At 34.8% G+C, this 27,692-nt stretch overlaps 2 protein-coding genes and 1 long non-coding RNA gene across 9 annotated transcripts; 2 read left to right on the top strand and 1 right to left on the bottom strand.

Annotated features, from left to right (window-relative positions):
• Positions 1-4,821: 4,821 nt before the first annotated feature.
• LOC110905211 lies at positions 4,822-7,045 on the bottom strand. Its single transcript, XM_022151102.1, has 2 exons — positions 6,167-7,045; positions 4,822-6,078 (listed from the first exon to the last, which is right to left on the bottom strand). The coding sequence occupies exons 1-2, from the start codon at positions 7,043-7,045 to the stop codon at positions 4,822-4,824; spliced, it is 2,136 nt and encodes a 711-aa protein (XP_022006794.1).
• A 4,671-nt stretch (positions 7,046-11,716) lies between these two features.
• Positions 11,717-12,660, top strand: LOC118486348. The gene is made up of 3 exons (XR_004878617.1): positions 11,717-11,772; positions 11,973-11,993; positions 12,610-12,660. It is a non-coding gene; the product is annotated as an uncharacterized LOC118486348 (long non-coding RNA).
• A 1,021-nt stretch (positions 12,661-13,681) lies between these two features.
• Positions 13,682-17,512, top strand: LOC118486347. Of its 7 annotated transcripts, XM_035982736.1 has the most exons (6): positions 13,683-13,715; positions 13,967-14,058; positions 14,561-14,645; positions 15,311-15,417; positions 15,769-15,825; positions 17,374-17,512. In XM_035982736.1, the coding sequence occupies exons 2-5, from the start codon at positions 13,969-13,971 to the stop codon at positions 15,817-15,819; spliced, it is 333 nt and encodes a 110-aa protein (XP_035838629.1). In that variant the 5' UTR covers positions 13,683-13,715; positions 13,967-13,968; the 3' UTR covers positions 15,820-15,825; positions 17,374-17,512. The 7 variants fall into 7 exon arrangements, 4 of the variants coding, with proteins under 4 accessions (XP_035838629.1, XP_035838628.1, XP_035838627.1 ...); XR_004878614.1 differs by lacking the exon at positions 14,561-14,645 and having other exon boundaries at positions 15,311-15,412; XM_035982735.1 differs by lacking the exon at positions 15,769-15,825 and having other exon boundaries at positions 15,311-15,412.
• Positions 17,513-27,692: the final 10,180 nt, after the last annotated feature.

The following is a 27,692-nucleotide window of genomic DNA, read 5'->3' as shown; positions in this document are numbered from 1 at the left end:
TTAATATATTTAAAATCACAGCTACCTAGGGTAACCCAATCGTAAAAGGGGATGCATATGCTTGCGATTGCAGACAACACTCGGTAGTCGAAACCCACCATCTCTAGTTCCGGAGAAAACTCATCGTCCAAAGGCCTACTGCGGTAAAACTCTGTTTGGGTCAAATTCGAACTTGAGACATGTAACGTTCAACTGCAAATTTCGTTTACCCTCTAATTCCAATTAAGCTATAGCTCATTAGCAATTGCAATCGTAATGATCATGTATGTCTAGTAGCATTTGCATTTCGTTTTTTCTTTGTTTTAAATACTTGTATCATTTGCATTTACTCGCTAAGACCCAAAATCATAATTGCTCAAAACTTTATTTCATATTTGATATAAAAGTATCACCTTTAAGTATTTTCTTTAATAGCCCACAAAATATAAAACTAAGTAATAGATTTTGTTATAAATTTAATGCAATTATATTATAATATATATAAAATAAAGTTTATTCAAAATGCACCGATTAGTTTCAGGTTTTTCAGGTTGGTTAGTTCGGGTTATAGCTGGAAAAAAGTGACCGGATGTAATACCCGAAAATTTGAGAACGCATATATGATAAATAGTATAAGCATTGCGACAGTTATTAGTCGAACCGAACATTTTAAACTTATATTAAAAGCAAAATCCAAGTAATAATTATGTTATAGTAAAATTTAAAATAAATCTAATAACTTACGTTTTTATTGAAATAGCTAAAACAATAAGTTTTGGTTAATTAAATAATAAATATGTTTTATGATAATATAGTTTTGATAAGGTAATAAATGACCTTGACTTTTATATCCATGAATTCTTTGTCATGTCATTTTTCAAATTTAAACAAGTTTCTTATCTCACATAATAAACCAACGAAGTGATCGGGATTTGAAAAAAAAAGATGGTGCCTCAAAATTCATCGTAATTGAAGCTGTTTCCAAAACTTCAAAAGAAAAAGGAAAGAAAACGAATTATACAAACAAATAGAAATCAAGTTTCGGAAGTCGGCGACCTTGCTGGCTCATATTTTGACCCAAATTATATCTAGATCTCGTTTCCAATGTTACCATACCCAATATCATCTTATTTACAAATATTTGGATCCTTATCAAAGGCAATATAGTAATTCAATTGCCGATTTTGCGGACCTCTGTTCCATTCAAACGCATTTGTTCAATCCGTATCAACTTCGTTGAAACCTTTACCAAACGACTCATTCCCAACCTGCGTTTTCTCGACATATAACGATCTTGCTACACGTACCTCATTCAATCTGTCACCGTTTTTATCTAAACCTGATGCCGATTCAGCCGCTGTCACACACCATGTACCAACCTACTCCGCCTGAACCCCACCGTCGCTCTCGCTCCCGATTCCGAAACCAGAGTGTCTTTACTGTCACCGCATCTAGTTTCTTCCACCACTATTAAGGCAAAACGATCAACTTTAGAATCCTTTGATCAACTTGATTTCAGCAGGTAACCAATCAATATGTTTTGTCCTTACGATTTCGGTTTCTTAAACTCTTGATCTGAAAACTCTCTATTCGATCTGGCAACTGGTGCAGACCACATGCGCCTCTGTGTTAACGTTACTACCGCCTCTTTCCCTTCTTAGTTCCGGCTATCCCTTTGAGGTAACGTCCAAACCTTCTGTTAATTGTATCGGTTCCGTCATACTTAACTTTCGGCGACTCGTAGAGATAGAAAAGCATGGTGTGTGTATCGATTTTGTTGTGTCGTAATGTTTTGCAATATGCGTGTGTATACGATGTATACATGAATGTATGTGTGGGGTGTGCGTTTGTGTTGATATATGAGTATGTGTTTAATATGTGTGTAATGTGTTTTGTGAGTGTGTGTTGGATATGTGTGTGTATATGATGCATGAGTGTGTTTGTGTGTGTATTGCATGGGTGTGTGTGCGTTGGTTTGTATGTGTGGGTGTGTAAGGTATATTGTGTGAGTAATAATGTATTGAGTAATAATGTATATGCTTTATTATTTTGTAAATAAACAATCAGGCTATTAGTGATTACAATCTGTTGTTTCTATGTGTATAATCAGTTAAGATTATACTAAACTATACTCATATTTTAAAATAAAATAATTAAGAATATAAATATGTGCTCATATACATATATGGTGATTACTGTGAGTGTTAAATGAATTCGTACCTTGATTAAGTATGATGGGTAACATTAGTATGGGGTCGCCAGAAAAATTTAATAAAAGATTCTCTGATTTAACTAAATCAAAATAAAACTAATCTCGAAATACGGGATTTAGGTTTGCATAAATATTTGGAGACGACTCGACTCGTGGTCTTCCATTTTTCTTGCTAACTAAGGTACGGATTCTGTTTTTCTTTCATCGTAGTGTATATTATTTTCGTTACTCATTGGTACGGATTCTGTTTTCTTTTAATCATAGTATATTTTTTTTATTTTCGGTACTCGTTGGTACAGATTATGTTTCTTTTCATCGTAGTGTAATTTCCAATTCCTTATACGACACAAATCCTTGGGTCTTGATATCGTAGTATAATCTTATTTTTCGTTACTCGCCTAGTCCTTGTTTGAGGTCTGATTGCCATGGTTTGATACCTATACTTTGTTTGATATGTGATACGTCATCCGAGTCAGTATTGTATTTGTCTGCTTATATATTAATGTGTTGTAGCATGCCATACCTCAGACTTGTACTCATGGTCGCATGTTCCTGTTAGTATTATTTCTAGTTGCCTGTAAACTATTTATAAGGCCTTAGTATTTGTACTCTGTCACCCAAGCATGTCTGGCTTGTCGTTTGGGCGTCAACGGCATGGCACTTATCGTGACAGTGCGTAATCAAAGTTCACGGCGTCTCTAGCTTATGCTTGTGTAGCACCTTGGCCACTAGAGGCGTATAGATCGATCTTAGCTCTGAGTCTGAGTTTGTTTGCCTGGAGATGGAATAATGGGTGAACGCCACACTCACCATCTCATAGGTGCATGGACTAGCTAGCTGTGTACCAGTCTGTTCTGTTTATGGCTTTGGGTGCTTCCATGTTACACGACTTAGTTTGTTGATATATCTGTCATGTAAGTTAGTATATGTTTCTGTATGTGAATATGTTCAGTATATGTTCTGATATGTTCGATATGTTTTGTACGCATCTGATTATGCCTCCGATCAGTATTGGGTTAAGTATGCTTCTGACTATGTTCAGTGTCCGATTCTGTTATGTATTAGTTATGTCTGTTTTGACTCAGTATCTGTACTGGTTTGTATCAGTTTCGTCTCAGTATCAGTCTTGATTAAGATTTAGATCCGGTGTTATATGTTTAGTTTGTATCCGTCGGTACATGTATTCAGTATTTGATTCAATGTTTGTTCTATTCTTGTCGTTGGATCTGTCTCTATTTCGTGTCGATTCTCTCAATCGGTTTAAGTAATTTTGTTAGGATTTTATTATTCTACATATGAACTTAGATCATCTAAAGTATTTTGTTTACTAAGTAATAATCTCTGAAGTTATAAAAATAGTTATTTTGACTAAATAATAACTTATGAATATTGATTAGTTAAAAGATAGGAGTTTGAATCTAAACGTGTATTTAAAGATAGTAGTTCGACAATTCTTTTTCTTTTAAAGATCATGAGATTTTAAATGGTATTTAAAATGTTTTGGCTTAGCTATTTGTTTTGTTTCCGTTTCCCATGTTGTTTTACGGAATGAACGAAAGTGTTTCATTCGGAAATCCAGATTATTTAAATTATTCTATTTTTAGAATATAACTTTTCAAAGTTAGAAAATTAGTTCTTTTGTCCAATGATGATTTGCTATGAAATATGAAAATCTATTTTATGTTGATGAAGTTCAAACGTTCAATATAAGGAAATAGCTTTGCCAAGTATCTTGTTTTTAAAAATAATAGCATTATTAAACGTTGTTCAAACTTTCCAGTAGTCACTAGTTTTTGATTTGTTCAAATGTTTCATTTACAAATGATAGGTCAGAAATTTTTCTTGTTATATGAATACTAGATTATTTAAATGACGTTTTTTTTAAATAAGACAGTTTATACAAGATAAAATGCTTTTGACATCAAGGTCAATGATGTATCAGTTTCTAGTTTCTACATCGGTTTTGTGTTGGTTCGGTAACAATTATGTATATGTCAGCCTTTTGTTTCCGTATCAGTTTCCGTTACAATTTCAGATCGGTTCGTGTATCAGTTTTTGCATCAGTCATGTGCCTCCATTTGTTTTCAGTAATCGTGTCAATGACCGTTTCAGTTCAGTCTCAGTTCTGTTCTGTTCTGTTGTGTTTTGCTTCCGCTGATATGACTTTACTTGTACTGTTGATTTCTCCGTTACTGAGCAACTTTTGGCTCAGCCGTATTTTTCTTTTTGTGTTTGTCTTATTTGTTTTACAGGTAATCTGGGATAATATGGGATTTCAGTGAGGAGCGTTAGGAAGTTGCTGACCAAGATTCTTTATTACCGTAACGTAATAAAATGTAATTAAGATCTTTTATTTAATTTTATGGATTGGTTTTAGTTTTGATATCTGTAAGAGTGACACGTCAGCCCTAGCGGGGTTGGGGTGTTACACCGGATAATCAACCTAAATAGGGTTCGGGTTAGTCGGGTTCAGAATTTGTTACATGAATTTGTTACAGGTTTTTTGATGGCTTGACGTACGGATTGTAAAATTTAATTCTTATATAAATTAAAAGTAGTAATCACTATTGCGGTTAAAGAATTTATTACATGATTTTCATAAAATAAAACATAAAAAAACTAATATATTATTAAAATTCTGCTAAATTATAAGATGGAAAAATGTCATCCGTTGGACTCTGGGTTTCTGTCTCTTTCTCTTTTCCTTTTCCTTTGCCTGATGATTTTCGTGAACGAATCTGTGATTTCATTGGATCTAAATAAACGTCACGAACATGTCCGTATGTTCGGCAACGCGAACAATATACCGGAACAGGTTCTTCCCCACAAGACAAGGTTCGGTTGTTTTCTTTTGGACGAGCAGATTGACATTTTGTAATATTCGGGGGTAATACACTGCCAAGGCCTTCTGGTATTACCCATTCAGACCTATGAGGCAGAGGATTAATCGATTCTTCATACGTTTTTTTGTATACTTCGTTTGAGTAACACGAGAAAGCATAATGACTACAGTCAGGTTCACCCAAAAATCTTGAAACAGCAATCACATGCCCACAAGGTAAACCAGAAACTTGCCAGACACGACAGCTGCACGAACGATTCGAAAAATCAACTACACCCCTTTTCCCACCGTTATCAACAACAAAACTGTTTACCCGGATGCCTGCAACAGTCCAGGTTCTAGACCCTTCAATTTTCTTTAAAATTTTCTTCTGTGCCCACTGAGTAAGTGAATGGCTCTCCTGCATGCCCTGCAATCGACGGTCATAAAACCATTTTTGTACAGACTCGCGGAAAAATTCGATAAGTTGCGTTATCGGCATCTTACGCGAGAATCTAGACAAAGAGTTAATAGACTCCGCACTATTAGATATCATATAGTGGTATCGATTGCCGGGACAATGAGCTCTTGCCCATCTACCAAACCCAATATTTGTTAAAACCTGGCGTATTCGAGGAACAGCAAGACACAAAGCATTAAATGACTCGTTAAAGTCAGACATCCGATAAGATTTACACGTCTTCCACCATAGTGCCTCGTACTCTTTTTTTTTAAACGACGGAAAACGTAAATTCATCATTAAATGACGACAACACAACCCGTGGTACACACGTAGAAACACATTCCTAACACCTACATGTATCGAATTCGCCCTATCCGAAATGATCGCCATATCTGCTATTTCACAAACACAATCTCTAAGCTTTGAGAGAAACCATGTCCAAGATTCACCATCCTCTGATTTTCCAATGCCATAAGCAAGTGGTAAAATCTGATTATTTCCATCCATGCCCACTGCTAAAAACAAAGTCCCTTTAAATTCACCCTTTAGGTGTGTCGCGTCAATGATAACGACAGGTCTTAGATTAAACATAAAGCTACGAATCTGAAAATTAATGAAAACGAAATAAGAGCAAAACCCATGTTACTTTAAAAAAAATAAGAGCAAGTAGAAAATAAAATGTGTAATTTACCGCAGCCCCTAAAGCAACAAAAACCATTTCAAAACGACTCTGCTCATCAACCAAGATGTGAGTAACGCTTCCAGGATTTGCAAGTTTCAAATTATAACAATATATTGGTACTTCGGCAAAAGAGTCTCGTGTTGTTCCTTGTAGAAGTTCAAGTGCATAGCTTTTACCACGCCAAGCTTGAAGGTTTGTTATCTCAACCTCGAACCTTTGTCTAAAATCTTTGACAATCTCTTTCTCTCGATATATCCTACCACTGTCTTTTAGTCGTTCCTTCAAAAAGTGACCCAAAACCTTTGGGTTAGCCTGACGGAAATGTGGGTGTGTTTGCGTCTTTGAACATGTGTGTCTATCGTTCATATGTTTAACAAACCATAAATTGCCACAAGGAATAGCATAAGCCTTTAATCGCCATTCACAACCATCACCCCTGCATGAAACTTCATACCGTGTCTTAGATGATCTATCAACTTTAAACTCGAAATGCTCTAACAAACATTTCTTTCCCAACTCGAGCTTCATCTCTTCTTTGTTATTGAATATATGACCGGCCTCGAACACTATAGATGAAGAACCTGATTCGTTGTGAGACGTTAAAGATTTTTCAAAATTTTTTTCTAAATTAGGACACTCATCGTTTAAAACATCAAAACTTTGTTTTACTGGAATATTTAGATATGGAGCTTTGAAATTGTTTAAACAAGACAAACCAGAGGAACCAACATCAGACTCTTGAATATCATATAATTTATATAATTCAAAAGGATTCTGCATCGCCAAATCAAAAAAAAATCTAACATCTCGATCATTAATTATATCGATCGGATCAGTAAACGTAGACATCCGGTATGACAACCGTGTAATGTTTGGAGTATCACACATCTTAGAAACATAGTTTAAAAAACTATTATATGAATGATCTTTTTCAATTTCTAAACCACGTCTCCTTGAATCGACACCAGTAACATACTCAATGTTTCCGTTAATGACATCCCACTTCCCCCCCAGTATAAACAACAAACTTGACCATCATGTTGTTAGATAATCACCAAAAAACAATATGTCCCTTAAAGGTCGCGTTTATAAATAAGGGATCTATATAAATTCATTAAAAAACGTCTTGAAATTCATATAAAACGTCTTGAACTCATATAAAACGTCTTGTAATCGTACAACACGTCTTAAAAACGTCTTGAAACGTCTTGAAATCGTACAACACGTCTTAAAATAAGAAATGCGGCTAGGCTTCATTTAGCCGGCTAAAGGGAGAAAAATGGCTCAAGCCGGCCAGAAACGGCTCAAGCCGACGGGAAACGTCTCAAGCCGTCTGGATTAATGGCTAGCCGATGGGAAACGTCTCAAGCCGTCGCTAACGTCTTAGCCAAGACGTCAAGAACCATGAGTTATCTGTCGGACACGTGTCACGTTGTGGTGGGGCAGCCGTCAAGACGTTTCAGCAGATTTTAGACGTCTCCACGAGACGTTTGACCAGGCTATTTTGGAAACTTTGACCAAAACGTGGCCATTTTGACGATTTTCCCATTTTCTAATTCAGATTCTGATAGCTTTAGATTCGGGTTAAGTTTTAGGTTTCGGGTGAAAATGGACAGCCCTAACCACCTTGGCATTGAATCTTTTGTCTTATACGTGTTGTCATATCTCATATAATTAACGCGTGTAAATACCAAGATACTATGTGAATCATTGTCGTTATTATATCAAGCATGAATGCAATTATGGTTAAAGATATATGAATTTAATGCCTTTGGCCTATATATTTTTTTCAAATCATCAATATCAAACAAAACATAATACACAACTCAACATGACAAGGTCTATGCTCTTTACCATATTTGTTGTATTCCTCATTCTCATAGGTAACTTCCTGTTCCTTTTTACTTGGTTAAAAGTTTTGTAGCATAAGTTTATCGATGTCGGCATACTTCCTCAATTTATATAACGAATTTACTCTAAACTTTGTCACAAAAAAAATAAATAAATAAATAACAAAAACAGTAAGATTGGTACATATTCCTTGAAAAAGGTTCAATAAAAATAACAATAATTTTTATTTACTAGATTACTATCTACAAACTGGGGCGCAACTTTGTAGGGGGGTGGGGGCGACCCCCGAACTTTTCACTCAGTAGTGTTCGATATGTAGTTTTCGTATATAATTTTTTAGGTATATACGTTTTCGACCCCTGGTTTTAGATTTTGTTAGGTATATACGTTTTCGACCCACGATCGAAAATCTGAAGGTTGGCCACTGTTTACAAAGTCTTATAATCCCTTAAATTTTGATAAAATTTGAATTCTAAATTTGCAGGTATACAGTTGAGCTTCGCAAAAGATTGTCATAAGACTCATCCTCTATTCGGATGTGATTATCAACCTTGTCAACATTTATGCATTAAGAAACATGGATCGAGTGCAGTGGGAGTATGCGCATCTGATGTACTTTGTTTTTGTTTTTATCAATGTTCGTAGAAGAATGCTATAGTAATTATACCCACCCTAATCCTCCTAACGTCTATTCAGTACAACTAAAATCATAATGTTAAGTACTATCTATAAATGATATACTGATTAATTGAAATTGTTCAAATCGTGTTTATTGCTTTGAATTATCAGTTTGTCGGATTTAATGGTACGCTTCCTTTAAGTAGTCGTGCTATGAATTTACGTCGAGATAGATGGCAAACAGGCAACAACGTGCGCCAGTACCCCTTTTTGAATAGCAAAACTAAGTCTTTTAAAAACTACTCGGGGTCATAACATTACTATGCATGGCCCTTTGAACACGACTAGGTTGTCAAGGAAAGCGAAAGTATCAAAAGCAAATGGGATAAACACGTGCTGGTTGTCAAGGAACGCTTTCTAACAAGATTCTCCATGCATAACCTTTGAATGAGAACTCATCTCGACATTGTGATGAAAGGAAACGAATGGGTTCATAGACAAGGTCATCATCTAGTGTTTTCCTTTGTTTACTTTCTGATTCATAGAAAATGATCATTTTAGCCCTCTTATGGACAAGTTGAAAAAATAAATAAGTAAATAAATAATTGCTTGATTAACGTATATAAGCAGTGAATTGTTTATATAAAACTTAATTGATTTAAGATAGAAAAATTCATAACATTAAATATACATGTAAATGAATATTATTGCATCAACAAAATCATAAAATTACATTTGCAAAAGCCATGGATTGTTCTCAAACAAGTGAGTTTGGTAGTGTTTCTTGCATTTGCATAATGTGAAGTAAACCTCATTTCCAACAGCAACAGCTTGAACCAATTTGATATTTTTTTTCCTATGAAACAATATTTATGTATTTTTTATTGGATATTCAGGACACATTATAAAATAGTCAGCTGATTGGGGAATATTGGAAAACTTAATTACTATATGTGCCTGCCTATGACAGTTTTGGTTTATGTTTTTTATCTTGTTTGAAAATATTTATTTTACATTTGAGATTTTGCATTCTGATGTTGATAAGTTTTCTCTTGCAACAAATAATGCTGGTATGTTGTTTTGCCATCTGGACGATTGGTGCTAAACCATTAATCTGTGTGAATGTTAATAATACCAAATTTACTGAATTTTATTATGCCTGGGTGAATTATACGACATATGCACTATTAAATGAATTTATGTAGAGCATGAACATGCATTAGGTTATCGATTGTTCCAATGTTTAAACTCAATTTCATTATATAAACTAGTATTAAGCCCCTTGTAGCGGGGACGTAAAACCGTGACAAATAGCATCAATGTCACACTACAGCCAACGACCATCAACATTGAAGTTGCGGCGTCTTAATGTGGAGAAATTAGACCAGTGGCGGATCTAGCCTTAAAATTCAGGGGTATCCCAAAAAAATATTAGGAGTATCCTTTGTATAAAACCAGAAAAAATTACACTACGAAAACGGAGTTAAGGGGTAGCCCGCACTACCCTGCTTGTACACTACATCCGCCACTGAATTAGACCAACATATAAAACATAGAAAATACTAACTAACACGATTTAAGACTCGCGCACTGTGACGAACTTGTTAAACGGGAAAAAATAGACGACATAAATACATTGAACCACACACGTACGTTGCGTCATTTTAACACGCAAAATTTAGAACGAAGCGTATAAAAAAACGTAAAAACGTTGAACCACACACACACATTGTGTCGTGTTAACTCGCAAAATTCAGAATGAAATGTAAAACGGAAATTTCGCAAAATATGAAAAACATAGGGGATCAAAGTTGAAGATAAAAAAGTTGTGAGGTTAACTTGGAAAAACTAAAAACTTTTGGGTTAAAACTATAAAATTAAATAGTTTTGGATTAGAAGTGTAATATCATTTTTTTTTTTAAAAAAAACCCCAAAACATGGGATACAACACCTCAATGCATCAACTTATTGGGGTTAGTTACGGTACAAACCATATATATTCTACAAATCATGAGAACAGATCCTAACACTTAAAAAAGTTAAATTAGCATATACTAAAACAATACATACATAAAATTAGCACTTTTTACTTATATTAGCACATGAAAATTAATCAAGATAATTGATTTTAGCACATATTGAAAATAAAACAAAGATCCAAATAAAAAATTAATTGCTTGTTATCATAATTATAGGGAATTCAATACAATTGATATTATTTTATTATTTCTCTATAATTGGTTGAATGTTACATGACACTTTTTAAATGATTACAATTTGTATACGAAATGTGATTTGTATTTGATTCTACTCCACTTATAAAGTTGGAATGACACTTGTTAAACAAGATATGTGATAAGTTCCAAATTGTTACATAGACATTACCTATATTGATCAATCGACTAACTCACTTGTTAAACAAGATATGTGATATAAGCTCCAAATTGCTACATAGACATTATGTAAATTCCTACAACGTTGTCTTTTTCTAATTATGCTAACTATTTTGGAATTAATAATCTATATATCTATATTCTATATATATATATATAAATGAGATGTGATTTGGGATATGTGGCATTGGATTTGGGACATTTTTGCTGATGTGGCAACTTATATTTTTGAGTTTAGGAGGGAATTCTCAAATGCCTTCATCATTCACGATTTTAACAAAAAAGTGGCGGGATCCGGCTGTGATTCGGGTCACCCAATATTAAAAAACGGATCCTATATATCATCTTTACCAGACCACCATATCTCATAACCTCACTTTTCACAAACCCTACATACCATTTCCTAAATCTGCTTCTTCGTTTTTCAGAGATTCATCGTCCTTAGGTATGTTATTATGCCATTCCTTCTTTGTTTTCGTATTGTTAATCTAATACATCTTTGATTTTTTTCGATTTCATCAACTATCTTACATATTCAGATGAGATTCATAAGGACGACAATGTTTTGATGCTTTCTTCATCTTCATGTAAATGCTATTTGTTTCATGTTTCCAGATTTGAAGAGATCGATTTGTTTGTTGTTTAATAATGATTTACGATGTGTTTTGTCATATCTAGGGTTTGCTTGTGGTCTTTAGTATCCGTCAAAACCCTAATCGACCGGAGAAATCGTCAAAAGTTCTTCACAATATGGTTAGTTTCTTCTCTCAATTTTGTTATTCAATCATCTTTCATCCACATTCAATTTTAAAAACCCTAAAGCTCATCTACGGTTTCATCTGTAATTAGATCTTATACTGTTTATTTATGTTATTAGATCTTATAAGAACTTTTTTTTTTGTTCAAAACCCATTCGGCAGATCTTAATCATTTTCGTTGTTATTTGTTTGTAGATCGTTCCACATAATTTGCAGGTATGTAATTTATATTAGAATGTTATTTATTGTACATGTTTAATATGAATTTTTGATGATTTTTATGTTTTTTTTTGTTGATCGAAACCTGTTATATGTAAGTTTAATCAACAATCTATAAAAAATTTGTTCTTCATCTCCTTCTCCACAGATGCTTATTGTTTGATTTTTCTTTTTTTTCGTTGTTTGTTGGTTGTTTGTTGATGATGATTTTGCATTATCCGGTTCCAATCATATGAAATGATATTTTGTTGATGTTTTGATTTTGTTCTCATGTTACTCATATTTTTATTTACAGTCTTTTAGTTTGTTGTTGATGATGATATGTTTTGATTGTGTCCGATGTTTTTTGATTGTGTTGATAAAGATTTACAGTGGTCTGATATTTTTTTCATCCGGTATAATGTTTTTGTCTTCGAAATATTGATTTTGTTTACAAAAAATAAATATTTTTTAGTTTTTTAAACCGTTTCTTTTTATTTTTGGATTTGGAAGTTTCTCAATTGATTAAATTATCTTTTAAAGCTTATTGATTGTTGATTTAGGAATATTGATTGTTTTTCTATAAATACTTTACCGTTTTATTTTTTTAAAAACCTTCATATATATTTTTTAGATATGCATCCCTTGCACAACAGTCCTTCATTTTTAAAGCTTATTGATGAAGCTGACCCGATATTTTTGGTACGTTTATGTGTATTCTAATTACTAATCATATTTTAAGTAAACTAATATTTATCTTTTTTTTTATTTTGTTTTAAACTTATAGCAAATAAATGGTGATTTATATTTAGTATGATAATTTATGGCATTGGATGTTAGTGATATAATTTTCAGAATTCAAATTTTAAATTTTAAATTTTGAGGTTTCTATTTTAAATTTAAAATTTTGAGCAATTTTAAATTTCGTTAGTGATTTATTTTTAGTATGATAATTTTGCGGAATTAAGGTTTCTGTTTCTATAAATAAATGGTGTTACATTTTTTGAAACCTCAAATTTAAAATTTTAAGGTTTCTATTTATATTTCTGGAATTTAAATTTTAAATTTAAAATTTTGAGCAATTTTAAATTTCGTTAGTGATTTATTTTTAGTATGATTATTTTCCGGAATTAGGGTTTCTATTTCTATTTCTATTTCCGGAATTCAAATTTTAAATTTAAAATTTTGAGCAATTTTAAATTTCGTTAATGATTTTTTTTTTTTTTTTGAAACCTCAAATTTAAATTTTAGTGATTTATTTTTAGTATGATAATTTTTCCGGAATTAAGGTTTCTAATTAAATTTTAAATTTAAAAGTTTTCCATTAATGTGTTTCATTTTAAATTTCGAATCTGTAAATTGAATTTAAATTTGAAAGGTTAGACTTTCCTAATAAGTTTGCTTGATTTACGGGATTGGATATTAGTAATTTGATTTTCAGATTTTAAATTTTAAATTTTGAAGTCAATCATTATTTTAAATTTAAATTTTAAAGTAAACCATTATTGTATTTGATTTAAATTTTGTATGCTTTGAAATCTTGATGTTTTTTTATGCGATGCTTTGACTATATTATTTGTAATTTTAGGGTTGCTTCGAGTCTTTGACTATTGTTTTTGTACTCGAGTTGGATATCTCACAAACTTTTTGTGTTTTGTAATTTTAGGTGAAGAGCTTCTTTCAGACTCCTTCCCCTACAAGGAACCATTGAATGGGTTCCTATGAGAAGTTGAAGAAAAGGTATATCTTGCACAGTTTTGTGAGTTATAATTTTTTGTATTTTAGTTATAATTTTTGTATTTAATTAGTTTTAATTCTTTAAAGATGTCTTTAATTTCTTTTTAAATCTGTTTTTGTTTCTATAAATAGATTAGTGTTGTTAAAGATGATTTTTGTATTCGAAATTATGATTCGGTTTCTGTAAATAGACTTTGTTTCTATAAATAGATTACCGTTATATTTTTTTTAAACAATGGTTACTTCCTTTGCAGTTATGGATAATAAAAACAACGCTCCTTCGTTATTAAAGTCGATTGAGGACTATGATCCTATATTTTTCGAATTGTTCGTCGACCAAAAACAGGTTAGTTCAATTTTGTTGGTGTTGATTGTTTTTTTATATGTATCGTCTTTCTTTTTTTATTTTTGTCTTTAGGTGTTAATTTTAAATTTTATGTGATTATCTTTTGAAGTTCTTATGGTTTGTTTTGTGAGTTATAATTTTTTGTATTTAGTTATGATTTTTGTACTTAGTTAATTGTTAATTCTTTAAAGATGTCTTTAATTTCTTTTTAAAGTTGTTTTTGTTTCTATAAATAGATTAGTGTTGTTAAAGATGATTTTTGTATTCGAAATTATGATTCGGTTTATGTAAATAGACTTTGTTTCTATAAATAGATTACCGTTATATTTTTTTTAAAACAGTGGTTACTTCCATTGCAGTTATGGATCATGAAAACAACGCTCCTTCGTTGTTAAAGTTGATTGGGACTATGATCCAATATTTTTGGTATGTTTCTTAAGTTTTCAGTTTTGTGCACACAATAAGTTATTGCAACTTATATGTTTTTTTTTTCGATTGATAGGAAATACCATATGATTTTGCAACCTTATTGTGGGGAGAACAACTTCCATATGTCAATGTCTTAAAATTATTGATGATGATTTATCGTGAGTCATTGATTTATAATTTTTGTATTTAGTTAGTTGTTAATTCTTTAAAGATGCCTTTGATTTCAATTTTAAAGTTGTTTTTGTTTCTGTAAATAGATTACTGTTGTTAAAGATTATTTTTGTATTCGGAATTATGATTCTTTTTCTGTAAATAGACTTTGTTTCTATAAATATATTACCATTATATATTTTTTTAAAACAATGGTTACTTCCTTTGCAGTTATGGATCCTAAAAACAACTCTCATTCGTTGTTAAAGTTGATTGAGGAACATGATCCTATATTTTTGGTATGTTTCCTTAGTGATTTGATTTTTAAATTTTAAATTTTGAAATCAATCATTATTTTAAATTTAAATTTGAAAGTTTTCTATTAATGTGTTTGATTTTAAATTTCGAATCTGTAAATTGAATTTAAATTTGAAAGGTTAGACTTTCCTAATAAGTTTGCTTGATTTACGGGATTGGATATTAGTGATTTGATTTTTAGATTTTAAATTTTAAATTTTGAAGTCAATCATTATTTTAAATTTAAATTTTGAAGTAACCATTATTGTGTTTGATTTTAAATTTTGAATGCTTTGAAATCCTGATGTTTTTTTATGAGATGTTTTAACTATATTATTTGTAATTTTAGGGATGTGCTTTTATTTTGATTCATTAGGTGTTTATTTTGGATGGTCCGGAGTTTTTGGCTGCAACTATGTTGGACAGAGATATGCTTGCTATTGCTGTAAATTGGTACCATGTCGGTTGGTTTTGCTTGGTAAGGTTAGACTTTCCTAATAAGTTTGCTTGATTTACGGGATTAGATATTAGTGATTTGATTTTCAGATTTTAAATTTTAAATTTTGAAGTTAATCATTATTCTAAATTTAAATTTTGAAATAAACCATTATTGTGTTTGATTTTAAATTTTCAATTTCGAAGTCAATTATTATGTTAAATTTAAATTTGAAAGTTTGCCATTAATGTGTTTGATTTTAAATTTCGAATCTGTAAATTGAATTTAAATTTGAAAAGTTAGTCTTTTCTAATAAGTTTGCTTGATTTACGGAATTGGATATTAGTATACTTTGTTTATTGGGTTTTAACTAATAATTTGATTGACTCGGTTGTTAGATTTGTGACGATGCGTCGGACAAACAACATTCGGAAAATATACAGCCTTGAGCCTTGGTAAGTTAACACATTAGTTAAGGTTATGATGTTTTTTCATGGCACCGACACATTATTGAGTAGTAGCGCATTAGGTTAGTGATATTAAAATTTGTGCCTTGAGAAATTTTGTATATTGATTGATGTTTGAAATTGATTGTGAGGTCTTTGATTGTGCATTGTATTGCTGATTGATGTATGAGATTTTGTTGATTGGCATAAGGTATTAGATAAGATGTGTTTGAAGTTGTGAAGATGAATAAGTGAGACATGTGTAGCAGATATTAGTGAGTGCACAACACATTAGTTAGGGTTTTGAATTATTGCTACAGGTTAGTGATGTTAGAGATTGTGTTATGAGAAATGTGTAGATTGAATTATGTCTGTGTTTGATTGTGACACCTTTGATTGTGCATGAAATTGCTGGTTATATGAGATTTTGTTGATTGTAGACAAATAAGTTTGAACAGAACTTATTAGATTTGAAAGTTTGCCATTAATGTGTTTGATTTTAAATTTCGAATCTGTAAATTGAATTTAAATTTGAAAGGTTAGACTTTTCTAATAAGTTTGCTTGATTTACGGGATTGGATATTAGTGATTTGATTTTCAGATTTTAAATTTTAAATTTTGAAGTCAATCATTATTTTAAATTTAAATTTTGAAGTAATGGCAATCTGAGTCTGATTTTTTTCGTGATTAATATCCGCTTGAGTAACCCAATCTGAGTCTGATTTTTTTCGTTAACGATTCTGGTAAACTTTCCCGATTTGGGTTTTCTGCAAGGCTAATCATCTAAATTAATTGTTATTTTTATGGTTTACCATTGCATAAGTTAGTATAATTTGTTGACAAAGTTTTGTTTTGTGGGATAGTAGTCATAAATTGAGTAATATTCAAGGTTTATGTGTTTTTATTTTGATTCATTAAATAAGATGTGTTTGAGTAATATTCAAGGTTTATGTATATATGAGATTTTGTTGATTGGCATAAGGTGTTAGATAAAATGTGTTTGAAGTTGTGAAGATGAATAAGTAAGACATGTGTAGCAGATATTAGTGAGTGCACAACACATTAGTTAGGGTTTTGAATTATTGCTACAGGTTAGTGATGTTAGAGATTGTGTTTTGAGAAATGTGTAGATTGAATTATGTTTGTGTTTGATTGTGACACCTTTGATTGTGCATGAAATTGCTGGTTATATGAGATTTTGTTGATTGTAGACAAATAAGTTTGAACAATTAGATTCACATTTAAGTATAAAAAATGAGAGGTTGTTATAATCTGAATTATATTCTGAATGAAAAACTGAAAGGAAAAGGAAAAAAGAATAATTTAACACAGAGAAAAGAGGACAGAGAGAGAGTTGCCACATTTTTAAAACAAAAAATATAAGGTAACCATGCTTCTAAAATCTACTATACTTTTTAATAATATTTTGTGGAAAATGGACTATATTGGGTAGGTAGTCAAACATGGTTTTTAGGGTCAAAACGGCTGTGTTGGGTTGACTCGGGACACTTTTATGAAAAACTTGATGTTTATGACCTTAATAAACCATTTTTGTAGATGACCAATGTATATCTCTATTTGAGGAATTCTCCAAAGATCCAGAGCCGATTGTTTCATAGAGCTGTGAAGTTGCGTTAAACATACTGGATTTTGAACGATCCGACAAACCATTCGAGGTACTTGGAAGATTAAGTCTCTTATCGGGTGGTTGTTACATGTTTAGGATGTTAAATGATTTTGGATGTACTCTGCGATGTCGATGATGCAGAGATGTTGGTGAAGCTCAGGTTAACAACTTCATGTGTATATTTTAATGAATAAAGTTTTTGTTGTTTATATTTTCTAATTTAAACTTTTAATTAACTTCTAAATTTAATTAAATGAGTTTGTTTTGCAGGTTCGAACAACTTCATGTGTATATTTTATTATAAAAAATAATTTTTTTTTGTTTCGTGGGTCGTTCAGAGAGGCAAGTTTCTGCCTCCGGTTCTTGCCCGAAGTTGCTTACCTTACTCGCAACCCATTGACTACAACTTTCAATTCAAAACAATTATAAAAAAATTACCTTTGAAAAAATGTATTTTTATTTTATTTAATGACATAACTCGATTAATATAAAGTAAATTTTTCTACCCGCGAAGTTCGCGGGTGATAACCTAGTTGCATAACATATCATAACCCGTCATCATTTAGCACAACCAAACAATACATACAAGATCAACATATTAGATCAACTGTCTAAAGACATAAAGTTAGACAAAATATATCCGTAAATCTTCATGCCTAAGCTTTCATAGAAATCCAAAAAAACAAGGGTACTAGGGGCATATCACAAAGTACCAAATTTGAAGAAGATAAAAAAAAAACAGTTACATCGTTATATTTTACCTTTACCAATTTTAATAATAAAAAATACTCAAATCACTTGGGATGATATTGGAGAAGTACCCAATTATATTCATGTTTGAGAACGGCATTCTTCATCGGGTAGTAGAACCCGAAATCGCAAACCGAATGGATGGCCTCGGTATAACCTTTAAAACCAAGAACCCGATTAATGAAACCGAAGGATGCCCGACTCCCGAGTACCCTAATAACAGTAATCATTAGAAATTGAACATTATAATTCTAGTTCTCGATTTTTTTTCGAACGTTGACCAACAAAATTGTATCTTCTTATTCGTGTCTCATGCAGTCTCTCCAAATGCCGGACCTTCTCTTCATGAACAGTTACCCTCGTTTTCTTTATTCCCAACCAAGTTCTTTTCTTCTTTGGGCCGTAGTCCGTTTTCTTCCAGCCCACATTAGGCCCGTTAATTATATTATCCCCTTCAATTTTGTTTTAAAGAAATGCGACACCGACCCAATTCAAACCATATGTAGTCTTAAATCGTTTTGTCTCCATATATTAATCGAGTCATGCATGGTAGTCGTTTGAACCAAATATAATCTTATAAATCATAAAATGAAAAAGATTAATAACAATAATAATAATAATATATGGTCATTTTGAGATTTGGTGGTCTCTAGTTTAGCTTTTACACCGTTTTAATCATGTTTCCTTATAACATATAAAATCACAAAAACAAGCGAGAATGGTACCTTATTGTCACGGGGTTACTTTTCGACCTCTGTGTGGCGTCCCCAAGTTCCCGGGGACAAGCCAATCCATCCCGCTTCTTTGTGTGGGTCACTGGTTTCGTCCTGCCTTGGACTCATCAGGAGAGCGGCGCCAGCTCTCGACCAGTGGTGCGTTCGTCGTTTACACGACTAGGCACGTACACCTCTTCATTGACACTGACTTCGTCCCCCGATAAAGTCCAGGACTAGCCAGTAACCCAAGCGTTCAAGCGCAGCCCACAGCATTGCGACCTTCAAATATTTGGCCCGTGACACTCTCCCACCACCATTTCATGCACGTCCTCGTGCATGCTCGCCGTCCCATACCAGCTCGCATACTTGACGATGCATGATCCCCTTATGTTGAGCATGATTCACTTTGGGAGGGTAGGACACCCGAAAGCACAGCAACAATGATCTTCTGTCGTGCATGTTCAATATAGTACGTCAGTTTTGGTTTTAAGTGGCGCTGACGTCCGCCGCATCGGATTAGGTGCCGATGATTCACCTTGTTTCAGGAATACGGGGAACCTGAATAATTGTAGCAGCTTGCACAAAACTTCCTTTTTACGGCGCTGCTTGGACCGTAGATTTTTTTGAACATAACACGGAGGGCTTCACTGCAACTATACTTGAGCGGCTCTCACGATCCCATACTCGCGGAGTACAAAGACCTTTGCCGAAGCAAACCCATATTTGGTCTTCTCTCACCACCATTGCGCAACCATACTCTAAATGTTAAGCTCATTTGGTTAAGAGTCACGTTCCAACGTATCCGAGGATCGTTCTGCTCTGATACCAAGTTGTCACGGGGTTACTTTTCGACCCCCGTGTGGCGTCCCCAAGTCCCCGGGGACAAGCCAATCCATCCCGCTTCTTTGTGTGGGTCACTGGTTTCGTCCTGCCTTGGACTCATCAGGAGAGCGGCGCCAGCTCTCGACCAGTGGTGCGTTCGTCGTTTACACGACTAGGCACGTACACCTCTTCATTGACACTGACTTCGTCCCCCGATAAAGTCCAGGACTAGCCAGTAACCCAAGCGTTCAAGCGCAGCCCACAGCATTGCGACCTTCAAATATTTGGCCCGTGACACTCTCCCACCACCATTTCATGCACGTCCTCGTGCATGCTCGCCGTCCCATACCAGCTCGCATACTTGACGATGCATGATCCCCTTATGTTGAGCATGATTCACTTTGGGAGGGTAGGACACCCGAAAGCACAGCAACAATGATCTTCTGTCGTGCATGTTCAATATAGTACGTCAGTTTTGGTTTTAAGTGGCGCTGACGTCCGCCGCATCGGATTAGGTGCCGATGATTCACCTTGTTTCAGGAATACGGGGAACCTGAATAATTGTAGCAGCTTGCACAAAACTTCCTTTTTACGGCGCTGCTTGGACCGTAGATTTTTTTGAACATAACACGGAGGGCTTCACTGCAACTATACTTGAGCGGCTCTCACGATCCCATACTCGCGGAGTACAAAGACCTTTGCCGAAGCAAACCCATATTTGGTCTTCTCCCACCACCATTGCGCAACCATACTCTAAATGTTAAGCTCATTTGGTTAAGAGTCACGTTCCAACGTATCCGAGGATCGTTCTGCTCTGATACCAAGTTGTCACGGGGTTACTTTTCGACCCCCGTGTGGCGTCCCCAAGTCCCCGGGGACAAGCCAATCCATCCCGCTTCTTTGTGTGGGTCACTGGTTTCGTCCTGCCTTGGACTCATCAGGAGAGCGGCGCCAGCTCTCGACCAGTGGTGCGTTCGTCGTTTACACGACTAGGCACGTACACCTCTTCATTGACACTGACTTCGTCCCCCGATAAAGTCCAGGACTAGCCAGTAACCCAAGCGTTCAAGCGCAGCCCACAGCATTGCGACCTTCAAATATTTGGCCCGTGACATTATGTAGTAATATCGATATACTTATCAAATAAATAATACATGCCTTTTCTGGCGTCCTTTATAGTTAGTTTAACTTTTTTTTCCTTTTTCTTTGACCGTTTTGCGAAGAAAATGAAATTGTCACACATTTTGCAACCAAACTTAGCCATCACAGATTTTGCGACAAGATCGGTGACAATCGCTAATTTTGTGATCGCAGCAATTTTGGTCGCAAATCTGCCATTAAATTTGCGAACATGTGTCTAATCGCAAATTTCAGTCAGAGATGCTAGTATTCTAGCGGTGTCTAATCTTGTTACATTAGCTACTCACCATTAAATACCACAAACGGATTCTTTTTTAAATCACATACATTTGTTTGCATTTAAAGACACAGTAAGAATTTCGCCAATAGTCCTTTTGAAGGATTCATTGGCCGTTCAAAAAAAAAGACACAATAATGCAAAGCAATAATGATAAACATAAGAATTTAATAAGATTCTCAAGTAATAAGTACACTATTTATAGGTATTACATAACTCATAAGACAATCATTGATTTTTAAATGTGGGAGAGACGTGAGTAGGATTCATATCCATATTCTTCCCCGGACAGTCAAAATAACAAACACAAATGAAATTATTTAAGCATATTCCTGCACCACTCGATCCATGCTCCCTTACACACAAATGGTTACATTCATGAAATTCACATAACGGATTATTATGAGGCTTTACACATGTTTTTGCCATGCCCAACTTCATACCTACAAATTGATAATGCATATGTCATAAATTAAGAACTATACAACCAATAGCGGAACCAAAACATGTTAGTCGGGAGACACATAAGAATATAAGGTTATCTTATCAACATGTTACAAATAAGTGGTCCAACTCGTGTTTTTGTTTAAAAAAAGTCATTTTTTCTATATAAATATTCAACAAATTCTAGTGACTGTATGGTCAATGGACCCTCTTGGACCCCTGATTTTGCCCATGTATATGACTATGGTTAATAAAAATAAATTCTTAAAACTTTTTGCGAATAATATAAGACAACTATAGTGATTTTTCACAAAGTTTAGAGATAGATGTGTTGCTAGAAATGAAGTCCGCCAAGTTATCAACCTCTATAAAACTTGTGTCACGAAACTAAAAGAGGAATCGGAATTTACCTATGAGCATGAAAAACACAAGAAATATGGTGAAGGACATAGACTTTGTCATGTTGAGTTACGTATGATGTTCGATATAATACTGATGAATGATGATTTGTATTGAGAGATGACATGAATTTATAGGCGATCAACGAATTAATTTAAATTAAAGTTCATATATATTCAATCATAATTGCATATATATGGTTGATACAATAGTTATGACAAAGATTTACGTAATATCTTGGTTTGCTTGTATGAATCATATTGATCATAAACCGCATTTGTTTAATTGTTTTGTGTTGCCATTTAAATATGGTGCATGTTTAATAATTATAGTTAAAAAAAATGCTAGTCATAAATAGAAAATGAAAACATATTATTAGCACGTCATTTTGTTCAAATTTGCCATTTTTGCTGAATCGAAACTATTTTTTGAATGAAAATTTATTCGTTTTCTGATTTCTCATAAGGATGCTTTTTGTTTGTCGTAATTCTCAAACACTTTTTTATTAGTTTTCTGATTTCTCATAAGGATGCTTTTTGTTTGCTGATTTCTCACAAGGATGCTTTTTGTCTGTCGTAATTCTCAAAACACTTGTATTGCTATTCATTCAGGTAATTCATATTCCAATTTAATTCTCAAAAGTCAAAACACTTGTATTGCAATTCATTCAGGTGATTCATATTCCAATTTTAAATTACGTAGTCTAAAAGGAAATAAATTCGCGTTGGACACTGAAGATATGTGTATATAATAGTTACTAGTTAGTTACTAACAAGTGTAATCTCATTGATATATTTACAAGTTACAAATCACTATATAAATACTATTGCCTACGTAATTACAGGAGGAATTAAATGGAATAAACTAGGCAAGTCTAACAACTTTGACAAAACGCAAACCTCTAGAATCATCCAATTAATTTAAATTGATACTAATTAATTGGCTGATCTCATAGTGTAATACGCCCCCGCAAGATGGAGGATCCATCGGAAACTCCAATCTTGGACCATAGTTTCAAAAATGGAGCATGAGACAACGGTTTCGTGAGAGCGTCCGCTAATTGATCCGTTGAATTGATGTGGTGAACTCTTAGAGTTCCGGCTGCAACTTTTTCTCGAACGAAGTGATAATCTAAGGCCACGTGTTTCATACGCGAATGATACACGGGGTTGGCACACAAGTATGTCGCTCCAGTGTTATCACAATAGAGCCGAGGAGATGCATGTATTTGCACACTGAGTTCTTTAAGTAGGTTTTCAACCCAAGCCAGCTCGGCAGCCGCATTCGCAAGTGCTTTGTACTCCGCTTCAGTAGATGACTGAGAAACACATTTCTGTCTAGCGGATTTCCAAGAGATGATATTGGCACCGAGATAGAGGATGTAAGCCGTGGTGGATCGACTAGCCGTGGAGACCCCTCTCCAATCGGAATCAGAGAACGCAGTAAGCTCCATGGGAGATTTATTGTTCAAGAACAACCCGTGATAAAGTGTACCTTTGAGATACCAAAGTAGTCATTTGAGAGCTTGCCAATGTGTTTGAGACGGTTGATACATGAACTGCGAGAGTTTGTTGATGGCAAATGAATATCCGGTCTCGTGAAGGCGAGATATTGGAGGGATCCCACAAGTTTACGATAAGGTGTTGGGTCAACCTTTGGTGTACCATCTTCAAGAGTGAGAATTTGAGATGCACAAAGTGGTGTGAGTACTGGTTTAGCACCATCCATGTGATGCATGGTCAACAGATCATGTATGTGCCTATATTGAGATAAAAATAACCCATTGATGGTTGGTATCAGCTCCACTCCAAGGAAATGACTTGGATAACCCAAATCTTTGATCGAGAACCGAGAGGCAAGGTTGTGAACAAAGTTGTCAACGAACTGATTGGTATTGCTTGTTAAAATAATATCGTCGACGTAAACCATGAAGGAGCACATGACTCAATCTTTATTGTAGATGAATAATGAAGCATCAGCATGAGACTTGGTAAAACCCGATTCAAGCAAAAAAGCAGTTAGAGCCATATACCATGCATGCGGTTCCTGTTTAAGACCATAAAGAGAACTCTTGAGTTTGCACACGTAATTTGGGAGTTGTGGATGGACGTAACCAGGATGTTGTATCATGTAAACCTCCTCTTGCAAATTACCGTGCAAAAACGCATTATTTACGTCTAATTGGCGAAGCGACCATCCCCGAGACAAGGCAATAAAAAGTATCATGCGTATTGTGACGGGTTTGGTGACGGGGCTGAATGTGTCAAAGTAGTCCTTACCATATTCTTGAAGGAAACCTTTGGCTACGAGTCGAGCCTTATACTTGTCAATGGTACCATCGGAATGTCGTTTAATACGGAAAACCCACTTGCACCCAATGGGTTGTCGCGAAGTCGGGGTGACAAGTTCCCACGTGTGATTTCGAAGCAAGGCGTTGTACTCATCATCCATTGCCTTGCGCCATAAAGGATCTTTAGACGCTTGAAGGTAGGTGTTAGGTTTAAGAGCATAAGGTATAGGATGAACTGTTGTGGAATTGACAAAATGAGAGTTGTAATACTTGGGATTTTGTTTTCGCTCTCTACGAGGCAAGATCGACGGTAAACGTTGAGAATGTACGGGAGGTGACGGGTCGATGCGACAAGTTGATGAGTTAGAGGAAGCTGACGGGTTGGTGGGACTAACCGATGAGCTAGAGGAGGATGGCATAGAGGGTGTGTGTTGCGGGTCGTTGGGAGTCGTGGGGTGGGGAGAAGAAGTTTTTTGTAAGGATTGTGTAGGTGACGTAGGAAGGGTTTGCAAGGGTGACGTGTGAGGTGTAGGTGGGTTTGCATGTGAAAAAGGGTTTGCATGGGAGGCAAACGTGTAGGATATAGGTAAGTTGATATGGGAGGATGTTGAAATTGATGAGGATTATTATTGGCAGAAGAAAGTGGAGTTTTGTGTGTAGCATGCAAAGGTGAAAGAGGAGAATGTAAAGTGGTGAAAAACTCATCCACTGTTGGGAGTAAAATTTTTTTGGTAGATATTTGTTTAGAAGGAAAATGGTCCTCAAAAAAGGTGACATGTCGGGAATGATAAAGTCGATGTGTATGCGGGTCAAGACATTTATAGGCGGACTTGGATGAAGAGTAGCCTAAGAAAATGCATGGTTGAGACCGCGGTTGAAGTTTAGATGTGGCATAAGGTTTGAGCCATGGATAACACAAGCATCCAAATGTTTTTAACTTATTGTAATTCGGAGAAGCGCGATAGAGCATTTGGTATGGGGATTTGGAATTAAGGATTGGTGTGGGAAGCAACTTTATAAGATAAACGGTTGTTTGGAACGCATGAGACCAATAGGCGAGCAGTTAACCGGCATAGTGTAAGAGGGCGAGACCAGTTTCGACTATGTGTCGATGGCGACGCTCAGCAATTCCATTTTGTTCAGGGGTGTGAGGGGGAGTGGTATAGTGGGAAATTCCATTTGACTGAAGAAACGGAACGAGACTAATATATTCACCACCATTGTCGGTAAAAATGGATATAATGGGTGTTTGAAAAAACTTTTCTACAAGTAGTTTGAATTGTGGAAATATTTTTGACACATCGGATTTGAATTTAATAGGGTAAAGCCACACATATTTAGAATAATAATCCACAAACACAACATAATACTTGAATCCGTCAACAGATTGTTGAACCGGTCCCCATACATCTGAATAAATTAGTTGTAATGGTTTACTAGCAACAAATGAGTTTTGTCCAAATGGCAACTTGTGACATTTATTAATAGCACATGATTGGCAATGCAAGGTAGAGTTTGACAATGATTGAAAACGAAGACCGAGGTCTTTACAAAGAAGTTTAAAAATACGGAAACATGGATGTCCAAGTCGATGATGCCATTGGATTGGTGAGACGGATGTGGTAGCATTAATTTGAGGAAGCGAGGTCAACTGATTGAGGTAGTAAACATCATTGATGTTCTCCCCCCGCAAGATGGGCGCCCCCGTTTTGAGATCCTTCAACAAAAAATGAAAAGGAAAAAATTCAACGGAAACTTGGTTAGTACGACAAAGCTTAGCAACTTAAATCAAATTATTGCGCATATTGGGAACAGAAAGAATATCGGGTAAGTTTAAGGATTTTGATTTGGTGAAATTTTTTTTTGAAACAATATGAGAGATAGAGAGACCCGTACCATTTCCCAACACTATTTCATCCGGACCCCTATATTCAGAAACAGACGAGAGGGTTGCGGGACACGACGTGAGAAGATGAGAGGCACCACTATCCATCATCCACATTGGAGATGTCAGAGCAGAAGTGGCGACATTAGCAACCAGAGTGGAGGAGTTAACGTTGAAGGAGATGTGGTTGTCTTTCATGAACTTGGCAAGCTTTCTACATTCACGAGTGTCATGACCGAGAATGTTGCAGAAATTGCAAAAAAGGTATGTTCAATTGCCTAATGAAGCCGACATACTCCGGTTGGTCCGAGAAGGCTTTGGAGAGAAGGCGGTTGATTGGTTTCGTGTGAAATGATTCTGTGGTTCTAATCGGGAGGAAGAGCGACCTTGTCGTTGTTTCGCATTAGCGGTAGCAATAAGAGGAGAGGCAACCTCTTTCAAGGATCTTTCAAAATCCACAAGCTTATCAAAGAGTTCCGGGTAGGTTACTGGTTGTTCTCGAACCTTAAGCGCGACTGTCATGGGGCTGTATTCTTCACCGAGCTGATTGATAATATGAACTAGGAGATCTTCTTCATCAATTGGACTCTGAACAAGAGCCAATTCATCCGCGATGGACCGCATCTCGTTCAAGAATTTGGCGATGGGCCGATTCCCTTTAGGGTTCTTGGCGAGTTTGGACTTCAAGGATATGATTCTCAAGCGTGATTTGCTCGCAAACTGGAGGTTAGTCGCTGCGAAGCCTCTTTAGCAGTCGGGGCAGAGGCGATGAGCGGCTGGATTTCATTGGAACAAGAGCCGAGAATAGCACTGAATATAACCTGGTCTTGGCGAAACCAGGTTGCGTAGGCAGGGTTGGATTTGGCGGTATCGCCTTCACCGATGGTTTTTGGCGGAGTAGTGGTTGTGTCGGTGATAAAGTCGTCCAGTCCCAAGCCAATAAGAGTGGACTGAACATGTCGGCTCCATACCGGAAAATTCTAAGAAGTTAGTTTGATATTAAAGTGGGTAGTGGCAGTGACAGAGATAAGAGTAGAAGTGGCCATGGAGGCGACAGGGATCGGGAAAAAAAGGAAAAAAAAAGGATCGGTGTTATACTCTTTTGAGTTTTTGGGCTCCGATTACCATAACAAGTGTAATCTCATTGATATATTTACAAGGTACAAATCACTATATAAATACTATTGCCTACGTAATTACAGGAGGTATTAAATGGAATAAACTAGGCAAGTCTAAAAACTTTGACAAAACGCAAACCTCTAGAATCATCCAATTAATTTAAATTGATACTAATTAATTGGTAGATCTCATTGTGTAATAGTTACTAATAAATATAGGGTAGGATTAAAAAGAAAGTTAATTTTTCCTAGAGTTAATTACATAAGTAGTTCTTGTGGTTTACGAAAACTAAAATTTTTATGTATTATTTTTTCTGTAACAGGTTTAGGTTTTATAGTTTCGATTTTGTAACACATTTAAGCAATCAGTGTAAAATGACTAAAATACCCTTTATATAATTTTCTGTT

This window comes from Helianthus annuus, chromosome 14 (genome assembly GCF_002127325.2).
Source record: "Helianthus annuus cultivar XRQ/B chromosome 14, HanXRQr2.0-SUNRISE, whole genome shotgun sequence".
NCBI classification, from domain to species: domain Eukaryota; kingdom Viridiplantae; phylum Streptophyta; class Magnoliopsida; order Asterales; family Asteraceae; genus Helianthus; species Helianthus annuus.
Note: the sequence above shows the minus strand (reverse complement) of the source record. Positions and strands in the feature narration are given on the sequence as shown.

Coding starts and splice junctions, on each gene's coding strand:
- LOC118486347 (XM_035982734.1), top strand. CDS start 13,969: ATGGATAATAAAAACAACGCTCCTTCGTTATTAAAGTCGATTGAGGAC. Junction 14,646..15,310: donor ATTATTGATGATGATTTATC/GTGAGTCATTGA, acceptor TTGATTCATTAG/GTGTTTATTTTGGATGGTCC. Junction 15,418..17,373: donor GGTTGGTTTTGCTTGGTAAG/GTTAGACTTTCC, acceptor CCATTTTTGTAG/ATGACCAATGTATATCTCTA.
- LOC110905211 (XM_022151102.1), bottom strand. CDS start 7,045: ATGTGTGATACTCCAAACATTACACGGTTGTCATACCGGATGTCTACG. Junction 6,079..6,166: donor TTGTTGCTTTAGGGGCTGCG/GTAAATTACACA, acceptor ATTAATTTTCAG/ATTCGTAGCTTTATGTTTAA.